This window comes from Grampus griseus, assembly GCF_964374135.1.
Source record: "Grampus griseus genome assembly, chromosome: 8".
Lineage (NCBI taxonomy): Eukaryota > Metazoa > Chordata > Mammalia > Artiodactyla > Delphinidae > Grampus > Grampus griseus.
In genome coordinates, this window is record NC_139002.1 from 12,027,265 (window position 1) to 12,048,624 (window position 21,360).

Below are 21,360 nucleotides of genomic sequence, written 5' to 3' on the forward strand. Positions count from 1 at the left end.
GGTTCAAACTGTAATTTCTCCACTGGGACTCTGAATCAGACTCCTCCTAGCTTATGCCCCCCACCCCATGGAAATATACACACAATGTTCCATACAATGGCTCTACCCATACTAGAAGAAATCCAAACAGACCACAAAACCATGGTGATTATCCGACAGTAGAGAATCTACAACAGTGGTTCTTAATAGTCTTCTGGGGAACGTCTAAAACATACAGATTCCTAGGACCTGCCCCAAAGCTACTGAGGCAGAAACACGACACTGGGTGTGTGTCGTATTTACAAGCTCCACAGTGATTCAGCAGAATTGGCCGGCACCGAGGACTTCTGTTCTAGAACAAGGTGATCCTGTTTTCTATCTGAAGCACTGCATCCACTTCTGAAAACCACACTTTGAGATGTAGGTAGAGAAACTGGATAATGTTCTCACAAGAGCAACCAGGATGGTCAAGAGGAACAGGTAAAGGATGCTGGGAGCTTTTACTAGAGATGAAAAGATACAGGGTTTGGAAGTTGGGAGGTGGGGGCAGAATACTATAACAGCTGTCCTCAACTGATGAGTTTCCTTGTGAAAGAAGGATTAAGACTTCACTGAATGTCTCCAGGATGGAAGTACAGAATTCCGTTTTTTAAGAGAATCCTTGTATCATACAGTTCTGTCATTTGCTGAGCAAAACTTGGTTGGCCTGGGGGAGCTTGGATGGGGGGCTTGGTTACATATAAAACTGCATTAGAACATCTAGAAAAGGTTTGAGAACTACTAGTGAACAGTCTCAGAAGCCCAAGATGGAATTCATCCATCCATCCATCCAGTGAACATTTACGGAGGTCCTACCATGAATCAGCTGCTATTCAAGATGTTAAGGATATGGTGACGTGTCAAACAGACAAAGGACCTACCCTCATAGAGTTCACCTTCTATTGAGAGAAACAGCAAATGAGTAAACAAACAAATATGTTACTTTAGATACTGATAAGAGCTACAAAGAAACATAAAGACAGTAATAGTAAGAGAGTGATGGGGACTTTATACAGGAGAGTCAGAGAAGGACTCCATGCTCAGAAGGGGATTGTTTCGGAAAATACCAAGATCCCCATCACAGAATTACTCCACTTGGTAAGAACGTGATAAAATATAATCAAAGAACAGCTGAACAGTAAAGCTGGAGGATGCTCGAGGTTTCTTTATGAAACATGTCTCAATATTTTATTTATTTATTTATTTATTTTATTATTTATTTATTTATTTATTTATTTTGCGGTACGCGGGCCTCTCACTGTTGTGGCCTCTCCCGTTGCGGAGCACAGGCTCCGGACACGCAGGCTCAGCGGCCATGGCTCACGGGCCCAGCCGCTCCCCAGCATGTGGGATCTTCCCAGACCGGGGCACGAACCCGTGTCCCCTGCATCCGCAGGCGGACTCTCAACCACTGCGCCACCAGGGAAGCCCATGTCTCAATATTTTAAAAGGGAGAACATAGTTTTTAGAAACTGGGAATAAGGCTGTCATTAATCTCCAAAAATTCTTAAACTGATTATTAAACAAATGATTAATGGGCACTTAGAACAGAATGTAGTGGCCTTCAGGGGCCAGCTTCTCTAAGAAGAGGCATGTCACACTAATCCCATTTCCTTTGCTGATAGGGTTATCCGATTAATGGATTGAGGAAAATTGTAGATAGAGTACACCTTGATTTTTAAGATCTTAACCAAGCAACATCCTTATGTATAAGGCAGATTTGAAACAGGCTAAAGAAACTTATTTAAAGAATACCCATTAATGAATTAATCCCACCCAGGAGGAAGGCCCTATTTCATTTCTTCTTTGCTAATTATGTTTAATGTTCTTCTTACTATACTTATCTGGCTCAGATGTTCCTACTATTATTATGGTAAGTGTTGGATCAATCTGCCCTGTTATTTCAATGTCCCAAAGGCCCACTTTGTTCACTCTTTTTAATATAAGTGCAGGATTTTACACTAATCCCCATTTAATTTCTCTGTGTTATTTTGGAGTATTCCTCCCTACAAGAACTTTCAACATGGTTTGATGAAAAGATCACAATTTTGTACAAAAAAGTACTGAATAAATGCCCCAGTCTGTTACTGACGAGGTGACCCTCTTTGAAGCTTAACTTTCCTATATCTAAAATGGAGATAATACCAGAATTATTATTATGAGAAACAAAGCAGAAGCACAAGACATCCTGCCTCTAGAAGTCTTCCCTGGGGGAGACGGCCCCGTTGATGACTCACGGCAGTTGGCCTCGTCCTGGCCGTCCTGGCAATCCTGAAGGCCATCACAGCGCCTCCAGCTGGGGATACACTTCTTCGGTTGTCGGCACTCGAACTCAAATCGGTCACATCGCCCGAGCTGGGTGGGAGTGGAGGCAGCAGTGACATTTGCTAGAAGAAAAGATTTTTAAAATTCACTTTTTAGTACTGAGGGGCTGGCCAGCAATAGCGACCTATTGGGTGTGTTGGAGATCTCGGTGCTTTCGGAATTACGACGGGGACCTGAACAGAAACGTGAGCTCTGGTGAAAGACGGCAGGTTGACGAGACACAGGGATCTCATCCTTCTCTCTCTCAGGCCCAAACTTAGTTGAAGACTTTGAAGACAGAGGTGAGTAAATCTTGTAGAAAGTAGAAAAAGAAAAGATTACAGAAAAATTTTTTTAAGTTTTAAAAAAGTAAGCGGACTAGATCAGGAGATTCAACATATTACTGACGAGAGTTCCAGGAAGAAAAAGAAAAGAGAGAAGAAAATACTAAGGGATATTTCAAGAAAATTTTCCAAAACTAAAATATGTAAATTTCCAGAATAAAAGAGGACATCAGTGCCATCCACCACATTAGACAGAAAGAGACCCACAGCAACGTACAGCACTGTGAAATTTCAACACTGGTACCAAAAGGAAGATTCTACAAGCTTCCAGACAGTAAAAACAGATTACATATAAAAGATTCAAATCAAAATGGCTTTGGATTTTCCAAGAGCTGCTTTCTCAAGACAGAAATTCGAATGTCTTCAAATTTCTGAAGGAGATATATATATATAGATATATAGATATATATCTATATATATATAGATATATATAGATATATATATATTTTTTACAGCCTAGAATTCCAAACCCAGCCCAATAACCAATCAGGTCTGAACACGGAAGAAAAACACTTTCAGACAAGCAAGGCCTCAAATATACCTCCCATGTACTCTTTCTCAGGAAATTTCTGGAAAATGTGCTCTACCAAAATGTGGGATTAAACTAAAAACCAAGAGGAAAGACCTGGGATATAGAAAAAGGAGCTGCAACGTAAGAGAAGTAAAGCGAGTCCTAAGGATGGAGAAGCAACCTCCCAGAAGATACCTGTGCCCCAGACAACCTGCACAAACCAGAGAAACTCAAGAGATAAACACCTTGAATGAAGGCCATCATCACCGTGTCCTTGGGCACCATATCATCGTAGTCACCTGACAAAGCTACCAGAGGGTGTGCTCTAGCAAAACAAGGGAGTAAACCAAGAAAAAGCAAGACACAAGGTCCAGGAAAACGGGGAATCTAAATCAGGAGAAAGGCAAAGAGAATTCCAGGGAGGGCAGTGAAGCCCCAGGGTAAGGACAGGCAGCAGGCTGGGAGAACAGTCAGCCGAGATAGGAGACGCCAAGCTCCTCTTAGAAGGGATATCTCCAAGGCAAACAATGGAGCTGAGAAATCACCTAATACAGTGACCTTGTGGAAAATTACACCAAGAGGCTGCTGAAAGGGAGGAGGCACCAGCCAAAGATACAATAACCTGAGGCAGCAAACAACAACAGAAAGCAATGATTAGCTTTGGGATACTGTGTGTGGTCCACAGTTGGATAACTGGATTTTCAAAGGGCCTCTCCAACCCCCAGAAGCACTCTGCTAAAACAAAGTGCGTGGAGAAGAGTGGGGGAAAAAATGAGGCCAGAGGACTGGGCCAAGGCACATCATGGCGCTCACACCTGGACAGTAAGGGCACCATCAGGGGGGTCCAGGCTGGAAGAGGATATAATTACGTATTAGTATGTATTAGGCTTCTTGGAAGATAAATCGCAAAGGGGGAGACATGAGGCAGAGAACCCAGTTCAGAGTGAAGAAATATCCAGTGAAGAAATAAGATCTGAGAGCTAGATGCCAATTTAACATTACTTGGGCATCATACATAAAAAAAGAATTCAAAAAAGCTGAACGCGGCATCTAAACAGGAATCTGCTCACTGAATTAGTCCGAATTTGCTAGAGGTGGTTAACGTCCTGCTCAGTTTCAGTAACCAACAGGCAATTTTGAGAGAGGGACAATCAAGTTACTACAGAGAGATGGGCCTTGAGGGAAAAGGGCAGAGACAGAAGGGGTTTTTTTTCATTTGTTTTAATCTGAGAAGCATTTACGGGGCACTGGCTATCTGCCTATTATTGTGGTAGGCAGAGTGGGAGATTCAGACTAAAACACGAGGTCCGGCACAATCGCTATGGAAAGGAAAGATTTATACACATGCAATGACCAAGAAGCAACATGTGGCTGTTCATAGTTCAGCGCCGAAAGGACAACAGGGCAGAGTTCAATGACACTGGAAAAGGGGTGGACATCAGCTAAAGAACTCAATGAATGCTCTGTGGGGGTGGGTCTTGAGAAGGGGAATAAAACCCTACCTGCCTGAAAGAGGAGCCTCAATCTTTAGTCAGCCTACCATTCACACGGGGAGCTCCTGGGCTCCAGGCAGAAGTCCTGATTCTATAATTTTATAAACACCCCAAGTGATTCCATTACAGGTGGGCTTCATGCTGTACTTTGAGAAATACTGACAACGTACTGAGGTCTCCTTTAACTACGAAACCTGTGTTTCTGTCTGCCCTGACTGACAGTGGGTTTCACAGAGAGGGAAAGTAGGGGGACGAGGTCGGGTCTGATAAGGGCAAAAACCCTACTGGAGGAATCTAGGCAGAGAAGAAGCAGGTGCGTCCAGGGTGGGTGAGGAGTGCAGTTTGCAGAAGTGAAAAGTAATGGCAAGCAAGGAAAGATCAGCTCAAACAGGGCCTTGAAAATAGGACTCAGGGGTTAGGGTCTATCTTCTGGACAAAAAGGACAAAGTGGAAACCAGTGATGATTTTAAACAGGGAAGAGATGGGATGAAAACAAGTCTTAAAGGAGGAAAATCAGACTATTGACCTATAAGTTTGCTGAAAAGAATTATGTAAACCATGGCAAGCAATGACCTATTATTTTATTATAACTGAGTTTGAAATGGAAAACTGTTTAGGAAAGGATACAATTCTGCCTGCAGTTAAGGGTGTGCCCTAGGCGGCGGTCTCACGGTTCACCAAGACCTCCAGCAATACGGTCACTCACAGACCTCCAGAGCCTCTCTGTGTTCAGCCACTAGATGGCAGTGCTTACCCTTCTGTTAATAGGATGGCCGCCAACTAGCAAGCCAGAGACTCGGGTTCTGTACCCTGCGCCGCCCCGAGTTTAATACACACAGACGCCTCCCCTATAATTCCCATGGTAACCTCCTGTGGAGAGGAAGCAAAGGAGACCCAACCACAGCCAAGGAGGAAAGCAGGGCAGCTGGCCTTTCCCTGCAGGAGGATCAGAGGGCAGTGATAGAAGATGACTTCTGAGTTCCCCGGGGTCTCCCTGCTCTGGAGGTGAGAAGGGGCCTGGCCATAGAGCAGAGTCCCAGAGGGCAGGATACTGCCCTCAGCCAGGCTGTGCCCAGGGTGTAGCCCCAGAGGTCCTCTCCTTAAAGCAGGTGCCACGGGCCAGGGCCGGGTGCCGTACTCACCAGGCGAGGGGCAGCCTTCCTCATCCGAGCCGTCTGCACAATCTCGGTACCCGTCACACACCCAGCTGTCCATCACACAGGCCCCACTGCTGCAGCGGTAGTAATTGGGCAGACACGTAGAGGGCCCGGGAGTAGGGGAGGGAAGAATATGTGAATCTGAGGAAAACACCAAGCAAGGAAACCCAAAATGTTACAGGAAGCTTGATCTCAGACCCAAATGTGTCCCAAACCTAGCATGGCTGTCCCAGATTTAGCTGCACCAGCCCAGGGAGGCCGGTGTCAGGCACGGTTCTGAACAGTGAAAAATCATTTATGATGGGGTGTCAGAACAGACTGTATTCTCTTCCCTTCTTTGGAGTGGATTCACCTTACCTATTTGATTTGTTTTGGGCTAACATTTGGATGAGTTAGTTTCGCAGGGGCTCATGCAGGCTGGTGGAAGGACTCGGAATGCACAGGGTGGGTGGGAGAATTAATTACCATGGAGGATAAACCCTGTTCTGCTTAACTTAACGCCAACCTTCCTGAGACCGGCTCCGGGACAAGAACACCGAGAAGGAAAGGGATGGGCACACCGCCCACACCAGTGCTCCCCTGGCGTGTATCACGTACACATAAATGTGTCACGGCCCATGCGTCACCCAGAGCGCTCGTTACAACGCAAACGCTGAGTCAGGAGGGAGGCCTCGGGTGGGGTCAGAGGCTGCCGTTCTATCAAGGAGCTGTGGGTCTGCAGGCCACACTCGGGGTAGCCAGGCTCTAAGCTCTGAAGTCCTCACTGTGCCCTGGAAAGCATAACCCTCAGAACAGGAGAAATCAACCGGGCTGCTTTCACAGCGGGAGGGGGAGAGCAAAGAACTCAGAGAGACCGTTACCCCCCGCCCCTCCCAAAACAGTCACTGCCTAAGCCAGCCACCAAAGAGACAGAGCTGGATTCTGTGTGAACAGGTGGGAGGACGCTGGCATGTCTCAGCGATGGGGCTGCCCCGGACCCTCACCTGCACAGTCCTTCTCATCAGACCAGTCCCCGCAGTCGTTCTCCCTGTCGCATTTCCACCTGTTGGGGATGCAGTGCCCATTCTCGCACGGGAACTGGAAGTAGCGGGAGCAGTTGGGGGCCTCCGTGGGGTTTTCTGGGGGGTGAACCGCATGGTCAGTCATCTGCCCTGCACGCTGTGGACACAGAGCTCCAAGGACACACAGGCTCCTCACCCAAGCCCCAAGGCAGCCCACGAGGCCCTCCCAGAGAAGGACAAGGCAGCTTCCTGGACAAATCGGGAGACAAGAGCATATCCACAAACAAAAGCCCACCTTCCTGGATTCCATCTCACATTCTCTGACGTATGCCTCTATGTCTTGCTAATGATACCCGAGTTTTAATTTTGACACTTCACCAAAGGAATGACCTAACTACTGATGATAACGTGATGGTGACAGTGATTTCTATTACGTTGTGGCATCTGTAACCTTTCCAGGGGAGGGGGAAGCACATTCCAAAATATTTATCATAACTCCTCCATCATATTCCTTATATATAACGTGAACTTCCTAACTGGGGAAAGAAAAGAAAACGGAACAAATACTCCCTGACCCCTGCTAGGGGGTAGGTTCTCACTTTAAGACTCAATTCCTTACACACGGATTCACGAACTGGCAGGAACTGTGGCTGAGGAAGGAGATGGCAAAGCCGGTGCCGGAGTGGGCCGAGCGCCCCCTCCTTAACTTCAGGAGCCTTCAACCCGGAGATGAGGGAAGCGAGGAGGCAGAGCCCAGGTCTCCTTACCACAGCTGGCTTCGTCAGAGTCATCACCGCAGTCATCCATCCCGTCGCATTTCCAGATCAAACTGATGCACACTCCGTTCTGACACTGGAAACTGAACTCATCACACACCTTGTGGAACTCGGGGCCTGGAGCTAGGAACAAACACCCGAAAAGTCCAGATTGCTTCTACACCAAAGAGCTCAGTATAACACTTGCTGTTTGGAAACGAGAGGAAAGAACGAATGTCCTCCACCAAGAGACTGCACGGCTGAAGGATCCCTCGAAAGTGAGTCAGTGGAAGGCCTGGCCCCGGCAGCTCAGAATGCAACTGTAGTTGGAGTTAAGGTCTTGAAAGGGGTCATTAAGTTAAAGCGAGGTCATGAGGGTAGAGCCCCAATCTAATAGGACTGGTGTCCTTATCAGAAGAGTAAATGAGGACACAGGCGCAGCAGGAAGACCATGTGCAGACACAGGGAGAGGACGGCCATCCACAGGCCAAGGAGAGGGGCCTCAGAGGAAGCCAATCCTGCCGCCATCTTAACCCTGGATGTACAGCCTCCAGAACTGAGAGATCACCTTTCTGTTGTTGAAGGCCCCCAGTCTGTGGTCCTCTGTTTTGGCATCCCAAGCAGACTGACGCAAGTACCTACTATTGAGTTGGCCCAGAAGTTCATTTGGGTTCATCCGTGACATCGCGGGAAAACCCGAACGAACTTTTTGGCCAGCCCCATGTAATTCGTGCAGGGCAGTGTTGGGGAACAGGGCTGTAGCAGTGAACGAGACAAAGACCTGCTCTCGTGCACACACACTCCAGCTGGGGGAGGCAGCCCACAAAATAAGTGTACGGCGTGCAAAGTGGAAGTGAGTACAGTGAAGACACTGCAGCAAGGCAACGGGGCCACTCAGTGATGGGGGCGCAAGAAATCCTGCAGGTGAAGTTGACACGTGGGCCAAGGTCTTGGTCATCCTCTGTCCTCCCGTTTATCTGTACAACTAACAAGCAAGTTTCCAAAGCAACAAAGGTGAGCCTTCTCGGAAAAGGCAAGACTGGACCCTCAATCGAGACCTAGTAATCTAGGCAGAGGCACATCCCCAGGCAGCCCAGCACCCCTTAGTCTCTCCAGTGCCCGCGAGTGACCCCCCTCGCCCCGCCCCACTCACAGCATCCCGCAAACGCCGCATCCTCGTCCGAGCCATCGCGGCACTGGATGATGCCGTCACACACCATGGACTGGAACAGGCACTGCTGGCGGTTCTTACACACGAAGTCCATGAAGCGAGTACAGAGGGGCTCTGGAAGGGTCCAGCAAGGGAAAGAGGCTGTGAGCCCCCGGGGCTGGAGGCCTCGTGGGTCCTGGGAGGATGCACCCTGGCCAGACGCGCATTCGGGAGATGGGAGTAACAGGCACAGTCACCGAGCGCCTGCTTTGAGCAAACCCTGAGCTCTAGTACATCGTCAAACTCCCAGGACAATATGATGAGAGGTTTCACTCTCCTGTTTTCCAAATGAAGCACGGGGGTGGCAGTGTTAAGTATTTCACCAAGAGCACACAGTGGATGAGGGTGGAGCTGAACCTGAATCCCAGAGCTGCCTGACATCAACGCCCATGATCTTAACCACTTATCGATCAGTTGCTGACTTTCCAATATGGGGCTTGGCAAACTGTTGCTATGAAAGCACGGAGTCCTAACCACTGGACCGCAAGGGAATTCCCCCGCCCCCAACTTATATTATGTTGAAGCCCTAATCCCCAGTGTGACTGTATTTGGAGATAGGACTTTACAGAAGTAATCCAGGTAAAGGGAGATAAACCAATTGATAAATTGATCAAAAGGATCAATAGAAGTGGTGTCCATATAAGAGGCAACAGAGATGCAGGCACAGAGGAGGCCACGTGAAGACACAGTGAGAAGGCGGCCTTCAGACCTGAACTGCCACGCTGGCTCATCCCTGGGTCTCCAGTCTGCTCTTCCCCAGGATGGGCACCACTGACTCCAGACAACCTTTCCGGGTCCAAGAAAACTGGGCATAAAAAGGGTCACTGGGCCTAAAACTGTTATCTAAGTGATAGTCAGCAACTAGGAAAACCAATGAAGTAGGAGAAATAAGTGTCCAATTCCAAACCATTGGTCCATTCACAGGACATACTGCAGTTGAACAAAGATGATCATGGACCATTACCTAATTCCACAGTCACCCACCACGGCTCCCTCCCCTGCTCTCCTTCCCCCAAACCGCACCTCCCCAACTCCATCCCTCTGAGTCCTGGTGGAGAACTTGGGGTCACCGCATTTACAAGCTAATTGCAGGCAGGTACTGAGGAAATGAAAGCATTTAGTCCAATGTGTGCCCTTCACTCACAGCCACAAGGCGCCCCCCAGGCAGGGTGAGGACTCACCACAGTGCTGTTCGTCTGAGCCATCCGAGCAGTCGTGCAGACCATCGCAGTGTTTGCTGGACGGGATGCAGGTGCCATTCGGGCAGCGGAATCCGTTGCACTTCTTCTCTGGAATGTAATTCAAGAAGAAGCAGAATAAGGATACAGGCAGGCACTCACATCATTGTTTGGCCATGGGGCTGGGGAGGTGACGGGTATAAATTTGTCCACCCTACGGAGAGCTATCAGTATTACAGACGTATACATACGATGACCCAGCAATAGCACTTAAGAAAAGTAATCTACCTACACAAGTCAAAAATAACGGAGGCACAAGGTTATTCATTGCAGCACTGTCTGTAATAGATTGAAAACCACCTACATATCCGTCAATAGGGGACTGTGTAATTACTGTACACAGGAACACTAGCCTGTTACAAAGAGACTGAAAAAGCACTATGTAAAAACAACTCCTAGATATACAGTTATGTCGAAAACCAAGGTACGTGGCACACTACATGTGTAAAACAGGACAAGAACATGTAGTATATTTAAATTTGCATATATGCACAAAAATATTCTGAAAGGATACACAACAAAGGGAGGGAACTGAGCAGATTTTTCTTACGTACTCAAAAAAAAATTTTTTTTTAATGAAAATTAAAAAAAAGCTTCAAGTGGATGGAAAAAAGTAGGACACTCTTAAATCACTCACTGTCTTAATTCTTCGGGAATTGTAAACCGAAGCCCTTTTGGAGAAAGTTTGTCCTAGAAATGTTAAGAATCTTAGGTTTCGCACTTAGCATAGAATTCTTAGCACTAGGTCACCCCTTCTCCTGAACAGAGAGCTACCGCCAGACATGTGACTTAAAAATCACTTCCAGCAGGCCAGTTGCAAACCCATTCCACTCTTGGTGGAATGGTCCCAGGAGGATCAGGGATAAGACAAGAAAATGTGTTTTAATCCTGTAAAAAGTCATCATTCTTAGGAGACTGTTCAAAGGACATCAAACAGAAACAGTAAAGGAGTACCATGAGTTGGGGAAATAGTTAATGTCACTTAGCATAAAAAGGTTTTTCAAAAGTATAAATTTTAAATTGTACAAGACAAATGCCCACTCACTAAATTAGTGAAAACAACTCAAAAGATTAAATCAAGGGAGGCTTGGGGAAACATACGATATATAACTGATGGAGAGCCTTTCAGTATAGTCACTTGGAAATAAAATCTGGAAACGCTTAATGAGAACCATGGAAATCGAACAGAACCTTTGACCCAGCACTTCCATGTTGAGGGACATACCCCAGGAAGTACCTCAAAGGAAAATGAAGCCTTCATTTCCAAGGACACAAACAGTTTTACTATGCATGACAGTATGAAACTGAAATTACTCAACCAGGGAGCGACTAAGTAAAACTACGTTATAGCAAAAATACAAAGAGAAAAGACATCTGCCATGAAAATGCTAACCACAGAAATACAGACGTATGGCAACATCTCTGTTTAATATTGTGCCATGAAAGGAGCAGAATATAGAACAGCACGCAGACAATGGTACAACCCCATGAAAATTAGGGACGTATGGTATGAAATAACAGAAAAGATGTATATTGGTCTCTGCCCCCGGTTACTGGCATCAAGCTTCTAAAACGCTTATAATTTCCTGAGTGACGGGAATGTCTTTTGTTCTACTGAGGTGACTGGGGGGGCTGGTCATCAGAAAAGCCATGCGACGATTAGAGGCCTGGAGCTTTCCAGCCCATCCGCACTCCAGGAAGAGGAGAGATCTGGAGACTGAGCTCATGATGGACCATGCCTAAGTGACGAAGCCCCACCCCCAAATCCCAAAAGTAGGCGGTTCAGACCGCTTCCAGGCTGTTGAACACGTGGAGGTGCTTGCAGGGTGGTGGGGCTTGGAGAGGGCGTGGAAGGCCCATGGCCTTCCCCGTACCTTGCCCTGGGCTCTGGGCTCTCTTCCATCTGGCTGTTCACCTCTCTCCTTTATCATAACCTTTTATAATAAACTGAAAAATGTTGTTTCGCTGAGTGCTCTGAGCCATTCTAGCAAATTATCAAACCCAAAGAGGTTGTAGGAACCCAGATTTATAGCTGGTTGATCAGAAGAACATGTGACAACATAGGACTTGTGACTAGCATCTGAAGTGGGGGCTGTGTGATGTGACACTGTCTTGAGGAAGACAGTGTCAGGACTGAGTTAAATTGCAGGACATGCTGGTGTCGGGGAATTGCTTGATATGGAAAACACACATTTGGTGGCCAAGAAGTGTCAGAAGTATTGTGTGAGCAGAGTATTGAGACTATAAGGACAAAACAGGAAGTCTTTCCCGCAGACACACGGCAAGAGGATAAGGAGAGAGACCTTTAAAACTATTTGGTGTGAAAGGGGAAAGGTTGGGGGGAGGGATAAATTAGGAGGTTGGGATTAACATGTACGCACTACTATATATAAAATAGATAATCAACAAGGACCTACTGTATAGCACAGGGAACTCTATTCAATACACTGTAATAATCTCTATGGGAAAAGAATCTGAAAAAGAATAGATACATGTGTATGTGTAACTGAATCACTTTGCTGCACACCTGAAACTAACACAACATTGTAAATCAGCTATGCTCCAATATAAAACAAATTTTTTTTAAAAGTTTGGTGTGAAAAAGCCTTTTATGTATTGTGTCTGTACGACAGCTATTTTGTGGTTAATTTCGAATGATTATCTCAGAATCCTTTTTTGAATAGATCATATTGAACAAGTTCTGCCTTAACGAGTGGTAAGCCATTTTCCCAAGAGGCCATAACAGAGCCCTCTTAGCCATAAAATATACCATTTGTATAGTAACTGTTGGCTAACTTCCGGCAGAACACTGGTAATGTGACTGCATTTAGTGCTCCGGGTGGGTTAGTGGGTTTCTATTTCTTTTCTTCAAAGTTGTTATGGACAAGCAGTGAGGCAACCTGCTCGCCCAAGGATTAAGACTACATAACCCAGGCCCACACATTGCACGGCAGTGCCACACAGAAACTGTGGGCTCACTAGTGGTCAGAGCGGGCACCCGGGCCCAGCGGGACACCATTCAATTTCCTGGCCTGTCTGTTGTCTATTTTCCGGAACAGCAGACATGGGAAATGCTCTGGGTGGGGCCAAAGCATCTGCACTTACCACAGCTGACTGGATCTTCATCAGAACCGTCTTGGCAATCCATGTCACCGTCACACGCCCACCGCTGGGGGATGCAGTGGCCGTTGTGACACTGGAAGTTGGAGGCCTCACAGGTGTGATAGATGGCTGCCAGAGAAAGAGAAGAGAGAAATGGTCAAGACGTCCCTCACCTCCGTGCTCCCATCACCATCAGGGGCCAAGTGGAGAGAAGGCTTGTACTAGATCACAGGTATGACCTGGGGCTGCCCTTAAGGTATGACCTGGGGCTGCCCTTAAGGTGGAACGCAGCCTCCTGAATGGCCAACAGCTTGAGGCTCTGAGTTTATCAGTGTTACAAGCACAGATATACATGTTAAAAAAATCAGTCACTTTCACAACAACTTATGAGGTAAGAAGCATTCCGCCTTTTACAGATGAGAAACAGGCTTAGGACGCTAAGAAGCTCGCCCACATTCACAAAGATAATGAAGTAATGGCACCAGGGCTGTCCAAATCCAGAGCCTGTGCTTTCTCCACTCTACCTGGCTACTTTATCTTCTCACTCATCCAGATTCTGCAGGATAAGGACAGGCAGTGTGTGCTCAGGGGACTGGGTTCTAAAGCTGGTCCCCACTGTGTGGAGGCCTCAATTTCATCATCTATTTTCATATCTAAGGACCCCTGTAAGTTCTGAAAGGCCATGATTTTATAATTCTAAATAAACCACCCAATTTCAAATGTGGAAAACCTCAGGTCTGAAGAGAATAAAAGATGTATCCAAAATCTAACTTTCTGGACAGTTGAGAGAGACATCTACCAGCCAATAATACGGGGTGTTCTCTACAGGCATTAAAAGAAAAGAAAAAAAAGGCAAGTGAAACAGAGCCACTGTTATAAATTAACAGGTTCATCTGCATACATGGGCTGAGGTCACCTGGAAGTCGTTTAGAAAACTTCCCAAAACCTCGGTCAAAGACTATTTCAGATGCATAGTATCCGCCTCAACCCCAACCAACACTACTAAGCGCCTTCTGCATCAGATTTCCCTTTCCTCCTCTGACACAGGGAGCAGTTTGTGTCTGTTTGTTGCTGAAAGCCAGGGCTGGCCTTGTTTAGAACTGGCATAAAATAATATAACCAAGACAGACGGGCTCTCTTGGTTTAACTGTGTGGACAGGACGTTCTAGCAACAGAAGGAGGCAAAACAAACAAAAGTGGGTTGTTGAGTGCACACCATAGTTATTTATTCAATCGAGATGGTTGGTAATAGTGACTCAAGGGTTGGGAAAATGGGCTTCCAATGCCCTCTAGAATTTCTACTGCCTTTGAGGCTATTTTTTTGCAGTAGTCTGAAATACAAAGCACCTGATTTTTCAAACCACTTTACAACAAACGGTTGTCCATCATCTGTTGACTTATCTCCTCAAAGACCAAGGCTATATCCGGTAGGATGCAAATAAGTCTACAGGAAGTTTCAATATTTTACAGCCTTTGGCAATCAGAATCCGTTAAAAATCTTTTTAAAATATACTTATCTCTGATAAGAGGAATAAGTGTATCATGCATGTTACATGAGCTTTGCCCCAGTAACAGCCATTGCCTGGAATACTTCTGATTTATTGGTTTTACAAATCTGACAGCCCTTCAAAAAGTTCCTCACCAAAGCCTTGCTCGCTTTCATAAAAGATACTGTCGCCTAAACTCATTGCCATACTGATGTACTTGTTATTATTCAGCCTATGCATTTCAATTCCAGTTGAAAACAATTTCAGAGCGTTAATGAAGTTTCCAAATGACAATTCTGGGGGGCATGTTTGAGATCTCCAGATTCCATCACAGATGCTGAGTCAAGAAAGACTAATTAATTTGCACCATTTCATTCAAGTGGCCAGGTAGGGCTGGAATGCTTAACATACTCTCTTTTTCTGAATTTTTCTGTCTTCTGAGTAACTTACTAGCTCTCTGTCATTGAGCTCTCTGTCATTGAGTGATACATGCTCAATCGATAATATTTTTTAATTACAAGGATGAAAGAGATGGACTTTAATACAGAGTAAAGAATTTGGGGAAGATGAAGAATCCTTTGCAGAGCAGGATTCATTGTGACTCTAAGAACAGAAAGGCTAATGGGGCAAATGATCATGAAGTTAGGATATCAGGGTTTCTAATAGAGGCCATTATCCTGCTACCTATTCTCTGACTTGGGCAGATCTCTCCTGACTCAGCAAGACCCGTTGTGACACCTGATCAAAAGCACGAGCCAAATAAAAGTGGGGCAGAAGAGATGAATTAATTACTGTGACAACAGAAGCACTGCCTTATTATAAAGCACTGGACTACTAGGAAATGAATGAGGAAAAAGAAATGCTGACATCAACACAACTTGAATGATTAATAATGTAAAAAAATAACATAAAGCATGAAGAAAAGCGCACTGAAAAATAAAAGGCAGAATTTGAAAAAGAATCAAATAGAGGGACTTCCCTGGTGGCACAGTGGTTAAGAATCCACCTGCCAATGCAGGGGACGTGGGTTCGATCCCTGGTCCGGGAAGATCCCACATGCCGCGGAGCAACTAAGCCCTTATGCCACTACTGAGCCTGCGCTCTAGAACCCACCAGCCACAACTACTGAGCCCGTGTGCCATAACTACTGAAGCCCACACGCCTAGAACCCATGCTCCACAACAGAGAGAAGCCACTGCTATGAGAAGCCTGCGCACCACAACAAAGAGTAGCCCCGACTTGCCGCAACTAGAGAAAGCCCAGCGCAGCAAAGAAGAACCAATACAGCCATAAATAAATAAATTTAAAGCACACATATAGTACACCAAAAATTATATACATAAAAGAGAACCAAATTGAAATTCTAGATATAAAAAAACATAGCCATGGAAATAAAAATAGCTCAGTGGGTGTGTGAAACAGTAGATCAGATCCAGCTGAAAAGAGAATTGTTGAACTGGAAGAGAAATCTGAGGAAGTAACTCAGAGTCTAGCACAGAGTCATAAGGAGACAGCAAATATGAAAACCAGAGGCATGAACACCAGAATGAGACAGTCCAGCAAATGGATGATAGTTGCTGCTGAAGACAGGAGTAGACAAAGTAGCAAACAGATACAGCTGAAAAGATAGTGGCTGTGATTTCCCAGAATTGATGAAAAACGTAAATCCTCAGATTTTAGAAGGAAAACAAATAGGATAAATAAAAATACTCCCACACCTAGGTAGGTGAAACTGAATAACAAACAAACAAAATGCAAAAAATGTAGAGACAACTGGAGAGAAAAGAATGTCAGACTGTTGTTTGAACAGATAATCTGAGAGGAGAATTTAAATCAATACAAAACAGGCCAGAAAAAAAAGGACTAATTCCATCAAAATACTTAGGGAAAATTACTACAAATCCAGAAACCCAGATCCATCTGAATTCAGTTTTGAGATCAAAATAAAGACATGTTTCTATAAACAAAAACTTGAAGTTTACTACTCACAGACTCCTGCTACAAGAAACACTGAAGGATGTGCACAGAAAGGAAGCATTAGGTACAAGAAGCAGAAGTGGTAGACAGGTAGGTACCTATAAATAAGTTTGGTTACTAAAAAATAATAATGATGACTAATTTTAGGACTTTTAAAGCGTAAAACTAAAATACGAAGTATTTCGTGTTTTAAAATACTAAATATATACGAAGTGTGTCAGTATTGAAACTGTGGTCAGAGACTGGAATCAAAGCAGATCGAGGGGAGGGGAAAGATATTAGGAATACACATAAGATGTCTAGGGCAACAGCTAAAAGAACAGAAATGAAACATTTACGTTCAAAATCAATGCAGAGGGATGGAGGGGGAGGGATAAAGGAAACTCAATTCCATAGAAAGCAAAACAGGGGGAGGGGAAGAGCCAAGAAAATGCCCGGCACAGACCATGCATGAGAGCTGAGGCCCACAGGACGTCAGTCGACCCATTTTTTTTGGCTCTGCAGGTGACTTCATTTACTAGGCCAGGAAATGAAGTAACCCGCCACACATCAAAATGAGCTCACACCTGACCCCCGACTATTCTGAGATGACAGACAAGGAGAATCATCTTGAAAAGGTTTGGAAGCACAGCCATTGGAACAAGGCTGCAGTTGTGGTGCAAGCACTCTACACGTCCCCAGGTAGCCCTGCCAGAGAAAACCAGAGATAAAACGAGGAGTCTGCGACAAGCCCACCCACAGAACTGAAGTTGTTCATTCTTCGTGGAGGATCGACACATGCACCTAAAACACACGTTTGACTAACGTGCTTGTGCTAACAAGATGTTCAGTCTCCTTCAATACCGCAATTTACAAACGGAAATGCCCAGGTGCGCCCCTCTAATTTACTTATTTATTTATTTATTTGTGGTGTGCGGGCCTCTCACTGTTGTGGCCCCTCCCGTTGCGGAGCACAAGCTCCAGATGCGCAGGCTCAGCGGCCATGGCTCACGGGCCCAGCCTCTCCGTGGCATGTGGGATCTTCCCGGACCGGGGCACGAACCCGTGTCCCCTGCATCGGCAGGTGGACTCTCAACCACTGCGCCACCAGGGGAGCCCCACCCCTCTAATTTACTAACCAACTATCTGCCCAACTCAAAGCTTCCGAACAGCACTCATATGCTTCCTGGGCTGATGGCAGTTCCTTTGCGGACCTTGGTTACCCCTCCTTCTGCAGGCCAGGCTTGTACACGGAGAGAAGCAATCGCCTGCAGTCCTTCCAGAAGCAGAGGCGCAGACCCCGAGACTGCGCCAGAAAAGATATGGGGGCGGGGGGGGAGTTTACGAGGGGGTGGAATCTGGTAACATCACAGATCAGCCTGTGTGATGTACCTGGCCTTTGACGAGCTCCGTTTACTCCTTAAAGTCATGTAAGGTCACCTCTAAAGTAAAATGAATGGAGAGTTACAGTTGTGTAGAATTACCCAATCAACAGAGGTTCTCTGAACTGGGCACCAGGAGAATATAAAGGAGTAAAATATCATTTCTGCCCTTCACAAACCAAATCTAAAGCAAAGCACAACACTGATACGTAAGTGTGGGACATGATAACAGATCTACTTTTTATTTGCTTTTGCAAATTAGGAGGCATGCTTTGAGCTCCCGGATGCTGGGCGGTGTGTAAGAAATGCTGGGGTACCATGGGGGAAAGAGAGATTAAGACACGGGACTTAAGGGATTTAATTCGCGAGACTGAAGATCCATTCACAGTGGATGGCAAAATGAAGGCTGAATGACCAGATCTCCCCTCGCCACAAAAGGGTTAAAGGAGACATCTTTACCTCCATCACTGGAGGGATTTAGGGTAGAACGGAATGACAATTTCTAGAGGAGGTTGCAGAGAAAATTTACTCATCAGAAGTGGGCTCTGTTTTCCTGCCTCCAACTTCCCCAACTCCTTGCTGTCCCCGAGTCCACCATGATGTATACGGCCCTCGTTTATTCATTCACTCACAAAAAACAGTGGAGTGAACATGAGTGAACTTAACACCCAACAGAAGAATTACAACACTACTTCTACCTTACACCATCCAGCCTTCCTCTCATATTCTAATGTTGTTCCCAAATTTACTTTCAATAAAATCTTACCCAACACAGGTGCAAGCACAAGTTAAGCTTTCAGTGTTTAGGGAACCCCTTGATGCTGCATTCCAAAACATGTGCTAGTTCACTGTTACTCAGTGTATGGTCCCCAGACCAGGGGTCAGTCTGTAAACTCTGTTACTGGTCCTAAGGAAATAAGCTTGAGCCAAAATGTAAATCCACTCGATCACTCAAGAGACTGTTCAGTTGAACACTTTTTCATGGCAAGACCTTCTCAATAGAGGAAGCAGAGAGTTGGTTACAAGCTTATCAAAGACCAGCTCTTTGAGAAGCACTGATCTCGCTGGTTTCTAAGGTCCATTTCTTACAGCCTAGATTCTGCGATCACGTAGGGCTGCAATGCTACCCAGCACGTGAGCAGGGAAGTGCTTCTCAGGGAGTCCAGGGAATACTGACCGGTACAGTTGGCTTCGTCAGACCAGTCCCTGCAGTCGTTGTCCCCGTCACACACCCAGGAGGAGCGGATGCACATGCCAGAGCTGCAGCTGTATTCGTCAATCCGGCACTGGTGCATTTCTGCAGGTGAGACCACAGACAAGGATCTGAGCACAAAAGCTTGCCCGGAATTCTGTCTCTGAGGTCAAAGCTCCTAGGGGTTAGAGATGCACCCAATATCCCTATGATCGCTGATGATCCACGCATGAAGACTTTAACCAGGGATGGAAAGTCCTCGAGGATGGTGCCCAAGTACAGCCGGCCCTCCGGATATTCAGGTCTTGCATCCACAGATTTGGCCAGCTGTGCAGTATGTACTATGTTTACTATGTGGAATCCGTGGATGCGGAATCCGTGGACGTGGAGGGCCGCCTATGGGACTTGAGCACCTGTGGATTCTGGAACCCATGGTGGGTCCTGTAACTGATACCCTGTGGATACCCAGGGATGACTGCAGTGCGCTGCAAATGGGGCACAGGTGTGCTGAGATCCTGACACCTCACACTCTGGCCACCAGGTGCCTCTAGGCAACAGCGGCCTTGGCCATTTATCTTGGTGCACTTTTCAAATATCATTTTCTATGCCTCCTATGTCGGGAAGAAGGTTGGGAAGCAATGCTCTGGCTGCCCAGAAAGCCAAATTTTCAAGAAACAGACTTCCAGAGACAGAGCCTGTGGTTTCAGAACAGGAGTAATGAGAAAGCCGAGTGTGCTGATCAATGTCAGATGCTCAGCTCAGGGAAAGAGAGATCAGTGCTGAGCTCCCCAAACAGGAAAGCTGGTGACTTCCTGCGGGCAGAGCTCCCGGGATGCTGGCCGCTGGGGCTGTCTCAAGAAGGGTGGGGGCCGGAGACAAACGAACCAGGGCAGTCTGACCAGGACAGGAGGGGCAACTACACTGACAACATCTTTTGTAGGCCCTGGGGATACTAACAAAACAGAATTTTCACATGGAATTGTAAGGATTCTAGGAAAACAGGAGTAGCCAAGCCCGGGGGCCCGGGGTGGCTGCCTCAGTGAGAGAGGTTGATGGTGAACTGGGGAGCAGATATTCATGAGGAAACAGTCTGGAGACTCACGAAGAAGACCTGGATCTGAGGTAGGGACGACCTGAGACCTTGAGGTGGACTCAGGTGCACCAGCGTGAATGGACCATGAACAGAGAATCTGAGGGACAGACACTGTTTAACGGTCCAACATGTGTCCAGTGAGTGGGTGAGAGGACACATCAGAAACAGATAACCACGTGGCGATTCCTCCCGACGAGAGCAAAACTGGCTGCACACGTTAACCCTCTGAGTGCAGAGGGGGACGTGGGAGGAATGAAGGGAAAACAGTGCAAACCCCAAGGACTGTTTCCTGGAACTCCGTATTTTTACAAAGGTGAAGGAAAATTAAGTAACCACTCCCCCCCAGAGAAGTGCTCTGAGATCCAGGCTAGGATCATTTCCCCCACTCTCCTTATTTGAGTCCCAGTGAGTCAAACCCCCCATTCGTGATGATGCAGGCCCCGTCCAGAAGCACATGCACAGCGGGACTGGACCTGCCCCTGTGTACAGGCAGGGAGCCCACAGGGCCTCACCGAACCCTCACAGTGGCGGGGTCAGCATCTGGCCGCCACACGCACTCTCCTCCAGGCTGGGGCACTCTGTGTACTGTTCCCTCCCGTGACAGTCAGTAGCTACGGGTTTGGTACCCAGAGCCCATCAACTAAGACAGGGCTCGTGAAACTGAGAGGGGAGGATTATGAAAGAAGGGCGTGGGAAACACAGTCCCAGTTCCCTTTTCTGACACAAACTAACTGTGTCACCTTGAATAAGCCCCCTGACCTCTATGGACCTCAGGTGTTTCATCCGGAAATCAAAAGGACTGAACTAGAGAATTCCTACCACTCCTTCAATTCCAACACACTATTTTCCTAAATAAAAATGTCCATTCAGAAAACAGATGCTCAAACAACGTGTGTACCATCCACTGACTTCTAACAGGGTTTACTGAATTAGATCAGTTAAAAATAACAAAACAAAATGAAAAAACAGTTCACAAAGGTATAGCTCAGAGTCTCCAGGAGGCTAACGTCATAGCTGCCCAGAGGCGTGCGTGGGCTAAGGCTGTATAGCTGTTAATAACTGCCTGAATTCATTTAGAAATCTTCCTAATTCTCACATTCATGTGTACAGCGTCTCT

General features: G+C 46.4%; 1 protein-coding gene across 1 annotated transcript in view; it reads right to left on the reverse strand.

The window, feature by feature from the left end:
- The window catches only part of SORL1 (sortilin related receptor 1), a 161,043-nt gene that overhangs the window by 33,229 nt on the left and 106,454 nt on the right, over nucleotides 1-21,360 (reverse strand). The window contains exons 25-32 of the mRNA XM_082659998.1: nucleotides 19,136-19,255; nucleotides 13,137-13,262; nucleotides 9,975-10,082; nucleotides 8,737-8,868; nucleotides 7,596-7,727; nucleotides 6,811-6,945; nucleotides 5,813-5,968; nucleotides 2,256-2,405 (exon numbers count right to left, since the gene is read on the reverse strand). Of these exons, the coding sequence (XP_082516124.1) occupies nucleotides 2,256-2,405; nucleotides 5,813-5,968; nucleotides 6,811-6,945; nucleotides 7,596-7,727; nucleotides 8,737-8,868; nucleotides 9,975-10,082; nucleotides 13,137-13,262; nucleotides 19,136-19,255 (1,059 nt within the window). The remainder of the gene's footprint in view (nucleotides 1-2,255; nucleotides 2,406-5,812; nucleotides 5,969-6,810; nucleotides 6,946-7,595; nucleotides 7,728-8,736; nucleotides 8,869-9,974; nucleotides 10,083-13,136; nucleotides 13,263-19,135; nucleotides 19,256-21,360) is intronic.